Source organism: Salarias fasciatus, chromosome 2 (genome assembly GCF_902148845.1).
Source record: "Salarias fasciatus chromosome 2, fSalaFa1.1, whole genome shotgun sequence".
NCBI lineage: Eukaryota > Metazoa > Chordata > Actinopteri > Blenniiformes > Blenniidae > Salarias > Salarias fasciatus.
In genome coordinates this window covers 22,439,962-22,456,970 of record NC_043746.1, presented here as the reverse complement: position 1 = coordinate 22,456,970, position 17,009 = coordinate 22,439,962, and the positions used below count along the sequence as shown (strand labels likewise).

The window sequence follows — 17,009 nt, the reverse complement described above, 5'->3', positions numbered from 1 at the left end:
GTGTGTTCTGATTAATCTCAACTCTTTTCAATGTTGGCTGGTGTTAAAGATACTGTATATCTGATACAAACACTGTTAATGTTTCTTTATGTCTACAGTGTTTGTCCACCTGATTTTGTACATTATTAATCTCTTGATTCAGAACATGTGACTTGTAATCATTCTGGCTGCCTTGTTTGTAAAAACCTCCTCATCCTTTGCAGTCCATTTCTTATTTTCCTGGATCTGGATTTGGGAGCTGATGCCTGGACTCTCACACAGTCTCGGGCTTTCGGTACAGGATGGCTGTCCATTGTTTGAAATTTGCATGATTATCTGAATTGCAGATCAGTTTTGTCGGAAAAGGTTTGAAAACAACCTTCACTGTCAAGAAACGAGCCACTATTTGCATCTCAAATCCAGTCTTTCAGCGACAGTGTGACAGCGGGAGTTAAAGCGTCGTCTCCGTGTTGGTGTCAGCTGTGCGGTGGGAACAGCACTATTAGATGCAGTCAAATTATTTTAAGTGAGCCACTTTGAGTTGCTTTCAGATGTCAAACTCTCAGCCTGTTAGATCTGCTCCATCACTAATGGTTCAAGCTTTTTATTTTCCGAGACGGTTTCCTGAGAACAGAGTCCCGGAGTAAAACACCTCTAACTTCATCCTCTCTGGGTCTCCCTTGATATCTGTCCAGCAGGGAAAAGACCTGAGGAGTAGACTTTCCACACAAGGAAAAAAAAAGAAAGAATACATTTTGAAAAGCACTTTTCTGCTGAGAGACTAAAAGAGCTTGGCGTGAGCATTGTTTGCTGCGTGAGTTGTACAGCAGGGTTTTGGTTTTTTCAGCTGGGAATAAGATTATGAACCGGGGTGAAGTGCTGACAGACTCGCGGCGTGGAATAGGGATATTTCTCATCATCGTCGTCGTCACACTGAATCAGATCTCTTCTGCTTCTTCTTGCTCTTTCGTGCCCTAACTGCTGAAACAAATCACATTTATTGCTCTCCGAAGCACTTATTTTTCTTAACCGGTAACCGCTTTCTGCCGCGCACCGTCCGTTAAGTAAAGTGTGGATGCACTTTTAGCACGCAATGACTAAATACGTGTGTCTCCGGCACTTTCTCCAGCTCTGTTTCTGTTGTCTTACCGTCATCTCGATGCATCAGTCTTATCCATCCAGCGGCGGGGTCACGGAGGGCTGGTAGCAGGATCCACCTGGACAGGCCTCCAGTTATTATCGCCCCTTCCCCTCCTTTTGCTACACTCATCTGTCTCTCGTGTCTTGTGTAGGTCCAGTAGATATCAGCCTGATGTCAAAGTGCGCCCCTTGTCTCGCGGCGCCTTGCCAGAACAACGGCACCTGTGTCTCAGAGGCGACCGGATCCTACCACTGCACCTGTCCTTACGGCTTCAAGGTGAGAATCCGGCAAATAAAATAGACTGAACAGCCTGTTTTGCATCAATCACTTTATCACCTTTTATTTTCCTTCCTTGGATACCGAGTCACGTGAATTCAATCAAAGTCATTAGTTTGCTTTGTTACGGTCCAGTTAATAGCTTAATTGAGCTCTTTCATTGATTTATTAGAGTCATTAAACCTATCAGCTCCTCCGCTCTCTTTACAGGTTGGAAACATTCACAATCTCACCTTTATAGAATTAAAAATACACTTTAGGAAGTGTGAAAGCAGCAAAAATCACCCCTTCAAGGCACATGTGACTTTTTATAATTTTGTTCATTAAACCTCCTTTTCTGAGGAATGATATCTGTTCCCTCTCAAGGAGGGCTTCAGACCACAGGCAGTCATCTCTTCACGTGGCGTGGATCAGATCAGCTCATCAGACCTTCAGCTTGAAACTTTAAAGCAGTCAACAGTGTAGTCAACTTCTAGAGTTTAATAAAGTTTAATAACTGGCTAATTTCAAAACAAAAAAAGCAAAATAAGACACTTTCTACCATAGACTTGAGAAACTCCTTGTCTTCATTATTGGTCCGAGGTGTCTCCACCTCCAGGGGGTGTAATCACAAGGCATAGAGAGGGTCCATGGACATTTTCTGAGACTATAACACTTATTAAAAAAACAAAAAACAAAAAAAAACAGCTGATCTAAATGTTCATTATCTAAAGAAAGTGCTTCATTTAAAAGCTTTTAAATGTTTTAAAAAGGCTTGCTTTTTGGAGGCCGGGGCCGTGTAAGAGTAAAAGGGGATGCTTTAGTCAGTATAGGTTGCTTCAGTTAAAAGCGTTCTTGACGGACAGGCGTGCTGCATAAGCCTGTGGCATTAGCCGTATTATCTGGCTTAGCTTTGGCCTTGTATGCATAATGTATTTACCTGTCCGTCAACAGAGGAGTGATGACTGCGGCTGGCTGCACTGGACTTACTTATCAAAAGATGGAAAAAGGGACGTTTCTGTCAATGTACATGCGCTTTAGGAATAATGAATAGTGAAAGGGCGACACGCATTTGCATGGTGCATTCGCACGAATAGTGCAAATCTAAAGCAAGGATACCTTTGTAAATATAACCATGAATTATTTTATACGCGCTGCAGGTGCAAGGTCGTTGTCATGTTTCTGCATGAATCTGTGATCTATAGTGTACATGCAGTGCGCTCATCAATGCACAATCAGTTTACCCTCGATTTGTTCCGAAGCGTGCGTTCCTAGAGATCACCGGGTTCACACCTCTGACGGCGACGTGGCGTCTGCGCGCATGTTTTAAAGACACGCTGAGGGTCTTCGTGAGAGCACACACCTCATAACCTTTTGGGTTTTTACAGGAGGACAAAGCCTCAGTCCTGCTTTAATTAAAACATCACTTGCCAAGGTCACAGAGTGGGAAACAGGGATCGCCAGAGTGCACGCGAGCGTGCGCTCCACAATGCCTTCCGCTGGGGCGACATTAATTAAAATGTGTTCGTCGAATCAAAGCAGGAGCAGCAAGGAACAAAAGAGGGAGAGAGAGCGAGAGCAGGAGGACTGGGAGAGGTGGAGGTAAAGCAGAGGAAGGGAAACCACGCGTTAGAAGAGGCACTGAGGGAGGGAAGCAGAGAAGAAAATCACAAAGGAGAGAAAGAGGGAGTGGTAAAATGAATGAGAGTAAAAAATAGATAAAGTGTGGAGAAAACAATGAAGATGGGTGGAGATTGAAAACTTGGCTTTGATCGGAGGAGGTGGGTGTGTCTCTGTCACAGGTTTTGATGTTGATTCTGATAAAGTCGTGCCTGTAATTGAAGCCATGACTCAATGACGACAACTTGATAGTGATATAGTCTCGTTGCTCTGATGTGAAGTTGTTGTATGTTGTGATTTTCTTTCCTTATGATGTTTTTCTTTTTTTTTTTTTTGAGAAGAAAAACTAAGGAAGTGAAATTGATCATCCGTTTTTTATTTCTTGCACCAAAAAGAGAAAAGAAGTGCTTGAACTCGATAATTTAATGCAGTATTTTGGAAACCTGCAAGACTTTTAACTAACTATTTTTGGGGTTAGTGATTTCAAATTTAGCAGAATATTTGCACAGCTACAGTTTGAAAGGATACATTAGAAATACATGCATCGTACCGAGTTTTTGCTGGCCTTCTTGGGTATTGTAAGGATCCCTGTCTTCATGTCCTCATTCGGAATTATTCCACCTGGATTTTGTTCTCCGACCACGATGTATTTGTCTTTAAACTGGGTTTTCTCTGCCCCTCAGTGTCCGTCTGTCTTCTCCTTAGCCTGTAGACCTTTAAGCATCACTAAGTAGCTCTGTGGTCGTCCTCAGAGATTTCAGCTGTGATATTACAAGAACTAGACTGGACCTGACAAAAGTAAGCCTTGAAGTCATGACTGAGGGCAAAAAAAAAAAAAAAAAAAAAAAAAAAAAACTTTTTGCAGCAGCTTTTTGAGCAAAATCCACTCCACTGCTTGAAGACAGAAAAGTTCTCGGGTCCTTGAAGAAACACTCCATGCATACACACACTAACTGTTGCTATGCACACGCAGGAAACTGTGTACTTACAAATCTACACAAACACACAACGTGTGAATAAATTTAAATACACTTAATTTGTTCCCCACATAAAAAAATCTGTGTACGTACATGCAAATATTGTTCTTGTTCACCAGGATAAACACACACAAGAAATGCTCCACAGACATGAAAAATTCAATATGCATGCTCAAATCCAGACATATTCACTCATCTCTCCATGTTCCGTCATTCCTCACTGTGATGGCTCCATCTGCAACAATGCATTTTCTTTCTATCCTGATAAAAACCACTCTGCAGAGCAACTTCCAGTTAAATAAAATTGGAGGCAAATGATTAAATACGCAGACATTAACTGCTTCTCCTCGCCTTGTCCTTTCCTTTAGGGTCAAGACTGTGAAATACCGATCAACGCCTGCATTAGCTTTCCTTGTTCTAACGGAGGGACCTGCCACCTTCAGCCCGGCAACGAGGACCACTTCAGGTAACGGAACATGTTTTATCAACTGAAGTGTGCTCTGAATTTCAGGTATATGTGTGTGTGTGTGTGTGTGTGTGTGTGTGTGTGTGTGTGTGTGTGCTGACATTATTTAAACAATCTACTGTATATAAACGACTGAGGGGAAATAAAACCAAGACTGGTTTCAGGGAAGAGTCCTTGGGGAATCCAGTTAGGCTGTAGGTCAAACCTCATTGCCCTTTCTTCACCCCACTGCCTCTCTCGATTACTGGAGACATTTTAAAAACCTCACCCTGTATTCTCATCTAAAGGGAAAATTAACTTTACCCAGCCCCCAGAAATATAGGCCGCGTGATTAGAGTGGACAGTCTCGCTTCACTGGACAATACATTACCCAAGATAACAACTTACTTTGACCTTATGATGTGTTTTCCTGTGTGTGTGTGTGTGTGTGTGTGTGTGTGTGTGTGTGTGTGCCCAAGTAGTATCTAAAGCTGTTTACATAGTGACATGAGGATCAGGAATTTGAATAGAATCTTACTTTTTTTTATAGACATGCACAAAACATGATTCAGTCTGTGAGAGTTCAGTACATCCACTTTCAGCACTGAGCAACTTTAGCATTCAGTCTGTCCTCAGTCAGAATAAAAGGGCCAATTTGGAGACCAGCTGTTTTTCCTACCGAGGCACCAGAGGGACTCATAACACAAGCTTGAGGTGTGTGTGCGTGTGTGTGTGTGATCATAGTTTCCATGATCTTCTTTTCTCCACGTAGTTTTCATCTGAAGCACTTCCTGCTTCTTCCTCAGTAGATACACGAGACTCTAACATGTCGTCTGTCTTCAGTTCACCAAAACATGTAAAAAGATATCATTTGCAGTCAAGCCCTTGTTTTACATCACTCATTAGTGACCTTGTGGGAACCAAAATGTGGTCTGTATGATCGGGAGCCTGCCATTGCTGTTGTCTCTCTACTGGCACATGTGCAGAAGAATGTCTGTCTACATATTATGTGTTGATCGACATCGTGTAGTATCATCTCATAGTTTTTCCTACTAGATCACCTGATATCTAAAGATGTGATTCTGGTTTGTGATGTGAGATGTATTCAGACACTGTTTAACGCCGTCTTTCTGTGAATACATTCTCCTACAATGTGAGTAATCCCACTACTCATCTGTATCCAGGCGGATAAAGCATGCGGCACATGTAAGCTCCTTTCAAGGAAACTCTGTTTTACATTCATGCAGTTTCACTTATTCACACCTGGGAGCTGCCCAACACAATCACAGCGTTTGACTCCTGGCTGCTGTGCGGCTCCACTGGAGGCAGCGGAGGTCAAGAGCCTCTCAGTGGCAGTTGTTGAGGGAGCAGAAAGCAGCACATCACTCATTCCCTTTCCCGTCTGTCCTCCCACAGCTGATCTGTGGACTCAAAGTGGATTCTCAACCCTCCAGCTCAGTGGCCCCCAATCTTTATTTTTCTCCTAGGACTCCTCCTGATTTCCTCCAAGACAGATCTCTGATTGATCTCTGATTGGCCAAAAACATTACAGTGAGGCACACAAACTCAAACACACAGAAAGCAGGAGCTCTGAAAATGAAAAAAGGACAAGAAATTTCTTTGTTTTATAGAAATGGTGTCAAAATCTCTCTTTTTTTTAATTTTAGGGCTCACGTACAACCCCTGACTGGATCCGTTAAACTACAGCATTCTAACCTATGAATATCAACAACGGGAGTGATAGTTTTCAAGAAAAAATGTGTGCAGTTCATCATCATCCCAATTTTATCAAACCTCCTGTTTGAAAAATACAATGAAAGAAACAAGAAGTATCTTTAATTCTAGCTGGTATTTGGGTCCAGGTTGAGAAAATCATTTGTTCTAAATCTTCTTCTACAATGTTTCATCCAGTATTGAATAATGGCGCTGATTAATGCAGGTTATGCCCTGAATAGGTCAGCAGCCCAAAACACACACACACACACACACACACACACACTCACTCACACAGACAGAGAGAACCACATACATTCACTGTGGTGCACATAGTCTTATCAACTTGAATAAAGGATTGTATAAAATGAAATGCTGTAAGCTGATCTAAGACCGCATCTTCAAACTCAACCTATTTAACGCGTTTCCCCTCCTGAATATAGAATACAAGCCATGTGGTCCAGACTGTGTAACGTACTAAAACAAGTTTATGCTAACTGGTAGTGCAGCTCTCTGTTGATTCACTGAAATGAGTGTTGTTTTTGTTTATTTTGCTCGGCTCCCTCATTCTTTAGCCTTTGCATCTTGCAAAGCAACCAGTGATTTTACTCCTTCCACCTTCCACAGTGTCTAATTAAGTGCATCTCATCGTGTGTTTCTTTTGTCATGTGATCCTGAACCTCATGTTGGGAACCACTGTTCAAGCTTTTCTGCTCCACTTCCACCAGACGACATCAAGGAACTCTATAAAATAAAGGAAAAAAGGAAAGAAAAAGAAATCTTTATATATGCGCTCAGCTGTGACCTAATATCTCCAGCAGTGTGTAACCGCAGCCGCACCAAGTCATGACTAATTCCTGTTGGATCAGGAAACTGAAGCCAAAGTGTTGAAGTGATATTTGGGTGAAGAAGTGTGAGGAGACAAACTGTAAGTGGTGGCAGACCGCAGACCAAATGTAATCAAAACGGCCGACAACTGTTTAGAAATGGTTCAAATTAAAGACAGACTTAATGTTGCGAGACGTTTTAATGCCGGACTTTCTCTTTCTTTCATTCTTTCTTCGACAAATCAAGCCTTTCGTCATTAAATTGAATGAAACCACATCAGACGCTCAGTGCTGTGTGCAAGTCTCTGCCGCGGCACAGCTGCAGATCATTGCGAAGAATCATGTTAATTCTCTTTTCTTTTTAATCACTGGCCATTGTTATGTGCGCATGGGCACTGTTGGTGGCACCTGAGCACTTTTGCACAACTCTCTTAACAAGGCCTCCGCCCTTTAGAAAGCTTTGATATGCGTCTGGCCTTTACCGCCCTCCGTGGTAATGTTATTAGGGGCCTCTTTACCCTTTACATGTCTTTTTTAATGGCGATGCCAACACAGGTGGATGCCGGCGCGCTCTGAGGGGAGCGCAGACAGAGAGCGGGACCAGGCCCTTTGACATTTTAAGATGTTGTCTAATCAGTTTATGAAACTGGAAAGGCCCAATTAGCTTTTTGTTTGAAGCTGGGATACATTTGTCCAACTCTGTAATTTAAAAGTCAAAACTGGGATTCGATTAGTGCTCTCTGACCACTGCTATATTTCTGTATCTTTATTGAATATGAAGACTAACAGCTGGCACAGGGTGCAGTGCAGAGATGCAGCAGCTCAACAGCAGCTTTAAAATATGATAAAAGTAACAACCTTGAGGAAACTTCAGTGACTGTAACAGTGAAATAGATTTTTGTCACAGCAAGCCATCAGAAGTCAGTTGTGTTAGACGGTAGGTTGTCAGATGAATTGTCTTAGTTTCCTGCTTCCTTTTAAATTGTTGTTCCAGGATAAACTATTAGAGTAATAGAGCTCTCTGTTTATCTGTGGATGCAATACAACTGTGGATTTCTTTCCCTATATTTTGTTTGTTTCTAATAAGAACCCTAATTTCCACCTATGCTTTGTTTTGCTTTTATATGTTGATGCGCTCCTCATTTTCGCTATTATTTTGGTTAATTTCATTCCCGGAGCAGCAGGTATTAGAAAGTGTTGCACTAATTACTTGCAAAATAAATTGGAAAACTATTACTGTTGCACTGAGTTAATGAGCAACAAACAGCATTTGTGATGTTGCCACAGACTTGAACAAACAGGCTTCTCTGATCTGATCTTCCACTCCACAAACATCTGTTTGAGAGGAACTGGTGACTTTACAATTAAAGGTTAAAAAAGATTGTTGGATGGATTATTGATCAACTACAGGATCAGTAAAGTAGCTTAAACCGCTCCAACAAAATGTGGTCATCCTTTTGTTTTGGACTTTGCCCCTTGGAGGGCAGGGCCCCAAAACTTAATATATCTTTGAGTGAGGCTTTTTTTTTTTTCAGCTGGCGGACAGACTGGGCGGGGGTAACAAATGACTATCAAGCGTTGTGGGAAGAGAGAGCCAGTGAGATAAGTGTGTGTGTGTGAGAGAAAGTCTGTGAGGCAGCAGTTAGATTAGATGAGTCAAAGTGAGTGTGAAATAAAAAGGAGTGCAGAGAGAAGAAAACAAAGCAACAGATGGATGAGTTGCACAGGTGCAAAAGAGCGATACAGACTCAGATCAGGGTAGGAGGAGGTCAGTTAAATAGCGTTATTCTTCTGAAATCACAGTGCAATTAAAATGCTGCATTGTAAGTCCATTTCTTGCCAAAAAATCAAGTCCACTCGCATCTTGCAAAAAAAAAGAAAAAGTATTTCATTAACAGAAGCAGACAAGCCTGACAACAAAAAGATCATTTTGGTTTTTGCACTGATGGATTAAATTTATAACTAAATGTGTATATTCTGGTTTCAGAAAGTCCAATTGAATTGAAATAAAGTTTATTTAGAAATCTAATTCTCAGTTTTCCTTTCACAGTCCAAAAACATGCATGTGGTGTTAATTAGTGACTCTCAGGTCCACTCCACTGGAAATGGCATCGTTTTTGCTTTTTCTTTTCAGAAAGCTTTCACAAATTTTTCTTGTATTAAAACCAGAAATGGTTTAAAGCTGTAGTTTACATGTCAGGCCACTAGTTGTTGCTTTTTGTAATTAACAATCTCATACACAGAAAAGAACCGTTGAACGTTGAAGTTCTTTTAAGCAGCCGTTGTTTGCTGTGTGGAGCCGCTCAGTGTCTGCTGCATGTCTCCACCTACGCAGATGATGGCCAAATAAAAGAAGGAAGAACAAAAGCTCTGAGACTGCTTCATGCACTCACATGTGCAGAAAAGTAATTGATTATAAGACTGTAGTGAGCATTTGCAGCACTGTGCCTTTCAGAGTAGTTGTGTTTTTGCCTGTAAAGGTTCAGTTTTCTCTGACGCCCAACTCTGTTGTCGCCTAAGCAAACAGTGGAAATGCAACAAAAGCTTTCACTTGATTGTGAATGTGTGCGACTGTCTGTCTCTTTGTGTTTGGCCCGTTGTTCGCTGTTATCGGCTCCAGTATCCCGCAACCCTGAACTGGATGCAGCGCTATAGAAGAAGAGTTTTTTTTGTTCCTTGAACCTTAAATGTTGTTTTATGAATTTTTTGGGAGGTGTAGCACTTTGGAACTTGACTGGTTTACAGTCAGTGTGTTTGTGTGTGTGTGTGAGTGAACTGTCACTGACTTGTGTTGAAACGCCGGCCTCCCCTACACCTCAAACCGTTTCAATGACCTTGCCGTGAATTTGTCTCTGCGTCCACTAAAAGCGAAAGCATCAAATGAGGCGTAGGAGTGTAAAAGAAGGCGAAAGCCGTGAGAGAAGGAGCGATGCAAGAATGCAGCCGTGGTCAAATTTATCAAACTTCACCTGAAGGTACAGCGGGCCAGTGTGTGATCTGTAATGAGGAGTCGACCTGACTGAGATAGAGGGTGGAGAGTGTGGGGGCAGATCAAAGCCTGATGAGAAGGCGGGGGCAGAAGAGGGTGGAACGCTGATAATTTCTTCTGAATGGTCCAGGTGGGCAACGTCCACAGTTTTTGGCATCAAACTGACTTTATCTTATAGTTTTCTTAGTCTGACTGGCTGTTTCATTCGAATGTTTTCATTCCATTTTGCTGCAGTGGTGCAAGACCAGAGGAAGTACGCTCACCTTTGTAAAGATTCCGGTCAAAAAGTGCCAGTGCAGAATTTCAACTATGCCGTGCTTTTCTATTTTCTGTTTATATTTCCTCTGCTAACAGATGATGTGAGTGAAATCGTTAACAGCATTAACAGACATAAACAGCAATATTTTTTTTTTGACCACAAGGGACACACAGGAGTGTAACTTATTTGATGTGATCTAGCCCGCTATATTCTTGTGTTCAGCTACTTGTGGCCAAACGCTTTTGAAGTGATCTGTGATCGTTAAACTGTTCACTGATGCAAGATGTTGTTGAAACTGCAGTGAAAGGTTTGTAGGTTTCAGGATTGTCATATTTTGTAAAAGGATTGTTCAATAAATATGAATTTCATGATGTATTAATACTTGCATTAGAAATAAAAGTTCTTGTTACTTATTCATACATTATAATGCTATTATTTCTCGGCCCGGCCCACTTGAGATCACATTTTGCTTCATGTGGCGCCGGCAGAACAAGTTTGACACCCTTCATTTAGAGGTTGTTTTTTTTTACTGCAGTCGTCTTTTAAACGTAATCCGTTTTGTCTTGGAGGTGATGTACAGATGGAAATACACGCACTAAAAAACAGGACAGTGGTAACAGCTCAGCTTCTTTATTTAATCTGTGTGGTGCATTCTAAATTGAATGTGGTGTTGAACAAATCAGCTGACGAATAAATAAGGAGATAATTGTCCTGTTGGTTTAATAAGTGACTAAATGTCGTTAGTGAAGTTAATCCGTCAGCAAAAAGTGAAAATTCAGTGTATGAAATGTACTCAAGTACTAAAGTAAAACCTTAATAACTAATCCCTTTCATAAGATACGGATTACTGATGCCAAAGTGAGGTCGGTTGCAGAAGATCACCTGTACTGAATGTTGGACCTTAGCATTAGATAACGCCGTAGGAAACAGTTTAAAATGTTCAATTTGGCCACAAATTGAAGGTGTCTGTTGTTTAACAGCTAAATATAGTCATGCTGTGGGTCCAGCGGTGTGTAAAAACCAGCCCGGCATGGAGCAAGGAGCCACTTGAATACACATTAAGTGGTTCTTCTTTAAAGCTCGCCTATATCGGAGAATTTAAGGGCATTTGGAGCCGAGCAGCTGATTGATCTGTCTGATTGATTTTATTTCAAGTTGTGCAGCAGGAGTGCACACTCAGACTTGGCCCAGTCACCGTGTAATAACACATTTTGTCCACCTGTGTGTGTCTGTGTGTGTGTGTGTGTGTGTGTGTGTGTGTGTATAGTTGTGTGTGTCCGCCAGGTTTCGAGGGTCAGCGCTGTGAGATAAACCCCGATGACTGCGAGGACAACGACTGCGAGAACAACTCCACCTGCATTGACGGAGTCAACAACTACACATGCGTCTGTCCTCCCAACTACACAGGTACACACACACACACACACACACACACACACACACACACGCACGCATAAAACACCAGCTATTTCCACAGGTGTGTATTCCAGAAACCCTCAGTGGGGGGAAAGTGTTCGAGTCCAACCCGCCACCACTGCTCCACACACACACACACACACACACACACAAAATCATATTTTCCACTTTACTGGACGGTGGGTTTGTAATGGACAGATTCTCTGCAGTGACCTGAAACTGTTGCTGCAGGAGGGTTGAAGAGCAGCCACAGCGGAGCGAGGGAGCGAGGGAACGACAGTGAAGCGGCAGAAAGGGACTGAGTACCGGGGGGGAAAAGGAAAAACAAACAGAGCTACGGAAAAGGGTGAAAAAATAAATAGGGGCCAGTAAAGGGCAGCAAGGGGAAGCAAGAGACAGAGATGAAGGCGAAATGAAAAAGTAAGAGATGCAGGGAAAGAGTCAGCGAGGGGACAGAAAGAAAGAGGGGCAAAGAGAGAAAGAAAAAGATGATGGCAAAAAAAAAAGTATGGAAAGAAAGTGTGAGGGGGCGCAGAGAAAGTTTGAAGCGGCAGAAAGAGAGCAAAATGAGCAGAAACAGAAGTAAAGTGTGCAAAGTGGCTGCAGAAGAATGTAATGGGACAGAAATGTGACAGAAAAACGGTGTGTGGAGGCAGAAGGAGCAAAATGAACAGAAAGACAGGACAGCGTGGGGGGGCAGAAAGACAGACTGAGACGGGACGACAGAGAGAACAAAACGAGCAGACAGACAAAGCAAGAGAGGAGCAGAAAGAAATGATGAGGAGGCAGAGAACAAAATCTTTAGCAGGGCAGAAAGAGCAGGCAAGAGGGGCCAAGAAGGAGCACAAGGTGGGGCAGAAATAAGTTTATAGAGTTACAGGGAAAGAGGGCAAGGAGGGCAGAGAGAGAGATGGAGAGATCAGAAAGAGAGAGAGAGAGAGAGAGAGAGAGAGAGAGAGAGAGAGAGAAAGTGCTGCTTTAGTGGAGTCCAGCAAGTTGAAGGTAAACTACTGACTGAGGAGTTAAGTTTCTTTTTTTTTTTTTTTCTGTTTGTGATAGTGTCCTCTAAGACACACACTCACACACACACACTCACACCTTTGACACTGGCTAGATTTCAGTTACCACACACACACACACACACACACACACACACACTCAAACACACACACACTCAATGGAACCCACAGCATGTCATTATCGTTGTTGGCATAGAGTCCTCACACACCGCCAGCCACCCTCCTGCATACAGCTGTTACACACACACACACACACACACACACACACACACACACACACACACACACACAGCTGGTTGCTTTGGCTCTGAACGGCCGCTCAGCTCAGTGAACCATGGCTTCATCGTCAGGTGTCGCATTAGCAGGACGTTCCTTCACCGTCGCTCCGCTTTCTCCAAACTCAGCAACCAGGAAAAAAATCCAAAATTAATGTCATTCCAAAGAGCTGATTTGAGGGTTTTTCAAATTAAATGTCAAACCAATTTTTAGATGATGAAAAATGAATTTTGGTCTAGCTTTTGGAAAAGTTTGAAGGGATCAGAAGACGAAATGGGACTACAGAATTCTTATAAACACGTCAAACGTGAGCGAGACATGAATAATTGAAGTGAGCGTTAACTCCAGTAGGAATCGACCTGTGACTGAGCGGGAGCGCCAGATGATCCATCCATCTCGTGTGCCTGGCGGGTCATGCGGAGCCATGCTGGAGCCGATCCCAGCTGACCTCGGGGCAGCAGCCAGGGAACGCTCTGGACAGGTCGCCCGTCCATCAGATGGTTAATCTGAGACTTACAGTCACACGTGCACTTTTAGAGCCGATTTCGAGTCACAGGTGAAGCCGCTGTGTTAGTTTCCGGATGAGAACTCACAATGCTAGCTGCTATAATACCACCAGTCTGTTCCAGAAGTGTCCATCATCACAAACATGCTGTTTCATAGCCTCACCGTGAATAAATCTGAATTCAGCAACGACAAATTGATTCCAGGGGCTGGGAGTTTTACTGTGTGGAGTTTGCATGTTTCTTTAGCAGATACTTCTTCCCACAGTCCAAAAACATGTGTTAAGGTTAACTGGCCTCTGGTTGGATGAATTTTACTCTCTTCCTGTTGCAGTCACTGTTAGCAGTGCGTGCTGGAGCACACTGCGGCTGAGAACAACGTGTCTATTAGCGAGCTGAGAAGTGGGTGTTGGAGACAGACCGGCTGGGAGTGAGGCGCAGGCAGCAGGATTAGATTAAAGCAGGCAGAGAACGATGGAAATGTACTTGACCTTTCTCAATCCTCTCTTCCTTCTTATGATCAACTGCGGCTACTGGCGGCACACACAGTTAACCCCTCTCGCCCCCTGAACATGTGTGTATCTGTGCGACTTGAGACGGCCCCCACTGTTACTCAGCCTGTTAACCCCCTTCAGCGCTGAGAAAAAGACTGATAATGTTGTTTTTTTTCTTCTTCATCTTCGTCTTCTGTTTGCGTTTGGCTCTCAGGCCTCACACACGACACGTAGGATCTTTTCCCAACTCATGTTTACTTTATTCCCTTCTTTTTTCCTTCACTGACATTTGAAGTTGACAGTTTAATGTGAAAAAGAAAATGCTGGAAGTGCCCTTCCGTCCTGTGACCTCCATTAACAACATGCTTTGGAAACATTCTGCACATTTTTGCCATGATGCTGCCATTTGACAGAGACTCTGGTTTTCTTTGTTGATATGATGGACGTAACATATGCACCTGTCAAGAAATACATCTAAAAACATAACCCCTGTGTTCTAGGTTTACTAAATTATTCTTTATTCTTTATCTTTGCTGCTGTTTTCCAGTGGAAGTGCTTTAATCAGCTCCTGCAAGAGTTGTCGAAAGGACTCACATTCTGTTGTTAAAATACATGAAGTGAAATGTTTCAGAAATACACGTAAATACTGTCATGATGGTGGATAGCCACGGCTGTGTAATTGTGTAATTATATGCTTGTTGTCGACTGTGAAACTAAATGCGGCGGTGTTTCTTTGATGCCACTTCTAAGTACCAATGCAGAAGCATATTATTTGACAACACAAACAGGGTTTAAACCTTCTATTTGTATATTTTAGTGAGTGATTAGGGTTAAAGCAGGAGTGTCAAACATAAGGCCTGTGGGCCAAAACTGGCCCGCATGAGACTCCAATCCGGCCCTCAAAGCAACCAAAGCAAATTGTTACGTTTTTAGAGAAAATGTTGATTCTTTACTCGAGTAGCGAACACAGCACAACACAACACAACACAACACAACACAACACAACACAACACAACACAACACAACACAGCACTGAGAGCTGAGTTGAGATATGTGATGGAAGATAACGAACAACCTTAAAGTCATGTTGTCAGGGTGTGTTTAGGAAAACATCCTTCATGCTACAGTTATAGGAGAAGTTTTTTGGCTGTTTCACTGTCTTTATCTCCAGAAGGTGTCATTAAAGCTGACCTCATGTCACCGATGTAGTAATTTTCACGAGCAATTGTTTGGTTTTCTGAAAATATAGAAATTTTCAGCAAAGAAACACTTCGAAGTTGAAATTCAAAGGTTCCGATGGCACTGTTTTACCGTTCTGACTCACTCAAGATGAGACTGAACTGTGTTTGGCCCCTGATCTGAAAGGTGTTTGACACCTCTGGGTTGAATGTAAGGAAGAGGGAGCACGGCGCTCTTTCCTCTTATAAAAGAAAGGCATGTTTCAGTTGTGTAGCAATACAGTAAGAACTTCTTGTTGTCCCTCTCCAGGTGATCTGTGTGAGGAGGTGGTCGACCCCTGTCTCAGCGGTTTTGACCCCTGTCAGCACGACTCCAAGTGCGTCCACGTTGGCCGCGGCTACAGGTGAGCGCTGGTTAGAGGTCGCACCGGTGGGAATGTGTCAGGACTGCAAAGGTCAGAAAAACTAAAGAGAGAGACTTTTTTTTTTTTTTAACACCAAGGAATTGATTGTTCCTGAGCGCCCTCAGTCAAGCACAGTAACAAGGCAGTTAAAGAGACGGCGATGTGTAAGAGAACCGAGGAGAGAGTGGCACTCACGCTTTCAAGGTGGTTTTATTCTATAATGTGGAGACTTTTGGCAGGAGATGCAAAACCTGATACACTAAAGCTGTGTGGTATAGGTATTTTTTGTCAAAACAAATCTTAAATTACCTCGGTTTTTTTAACAGGATTTTACGTTTTAGCTTTGACATGAAACCACGCGTTTAAATCAAAAGCAGGTTTCAGTCTTTACTGCAGATGCGTTACGTCAGTTTTCTTGGGAACGCAGTGATTTGTTCCCTATATTCATGCACAATGGCTGGCTAGTTTTACATTAGAACATTAAAGCTCTGCATGATTGTCTCCTGAAGCGAAGTCCTTCCAGCCTTCCCAGCCCGCTTGGTTTGCATTAGCTCCTAAAAACTGTGTGGGAGGGGTTCAGTAGATGTGTAAAAAAATATATATAACATGAATAGAAACCTGGTCGGCGAGTTTAGTGTTTTTGCAGCAGGACTGAAACCAAGTGAAAACACCTGCGAGAGAGAAGAAACAGACCCAAAGCTGTCACCATTTTCCGCAGTCAAACATCTGCACTCGTGTCGCGTGGTAATCCTCTCCATATCGCCGTGTCACCCTAGGTGCGAGTGTTTACCGGGCTACGTGGGCCAGCAGTGCGAGCAGGACTATAATGACTGTCTGGAGAATAAGTGCCAGCACGGAGCGCAGTGCGTGGACGCCGTCAACGGCTATACCTGCGTCTGCAAGGAGGGCTTCAGGTGAGAGTCGCCGAAACAAAATCAGCAGCGCGACGCCGCCGGAGCAGACTGGGGGGCGGATGCAGATGGCACTTCATAATCAGACACTTGACTATCTCGACCTACTGCGTGCACGAGCGTGTGAGTGTGTGTGTGTCTGCAGCAGCTGCAGCTCCATGTGGTTAATTATAGCAGAAACGGTTGGCGAGAGAGAAACAAATTCATCAGAAGGGATGGAGGGAAGAGAGAACAATGCGGTAATAAGCAGAGCCGGGCGAGTCACTACATTGTTGCTCTTCACTAAATTTACTAGTTGCTGCCACTAAGATGAGGAGTTACTTTCTTAATTACCTGAAAATAACAGTTTCGTTGAAAGCTAGTGCAGTCTGGAAGTTTTAAGGTTTCCTTTATTAAGTGAATGTAGTTGATATATTTAACCTGAGTCTTTAGTTGAATAAGTTTTCTCTCATCTTGCTTATCGGATATGTTTGTTTATAAGTTAAATTTGGTATATGTTGGTTAATATGGTGGTGTTATCACATAGCATTTTCTCTTTTTATTTATTGGTATTGTTTTATGGCATTTGATATCTACATATAGATAAATATTTTACTGTAAATC

The 17,009-nt window shown here is 42.8% G+C and overlaps 1 protein-coding gene across 1 annotated transcript in view; it reads left to right on the top strand.

The window, feature by feature from the left end:
- Nucleotides 1-17,009, top strand: part of slit3 (slit homolog 3 (Drosophila)) — a 288,135-nt gene that overhangs the window by 254,535 nt on the left and 16,591 nt on the right. The window contains exons 27-31 of the mRNA XM_030116436.1: nt 1,272-1,396; nt 4,341-4,438; nt 11,473-11,612; nt 15,402-15,495; nt 16,272-16,409. Coding sequence (XP_029972296.1) covers nt 1,272-1,396; nt 4,341-4,438; nt 11,473-11,612; nt 15,402-15,495; nt 16,272-16,409 — 595 coding nt within the window. The remainder of the gene's footprint in view (nt 1-1,271; nt 1,397-4,340; nt 4,439-11,472; nt 11,613-15,401; nt 15,496-16,271; nt 16,410-17,009) is intronic.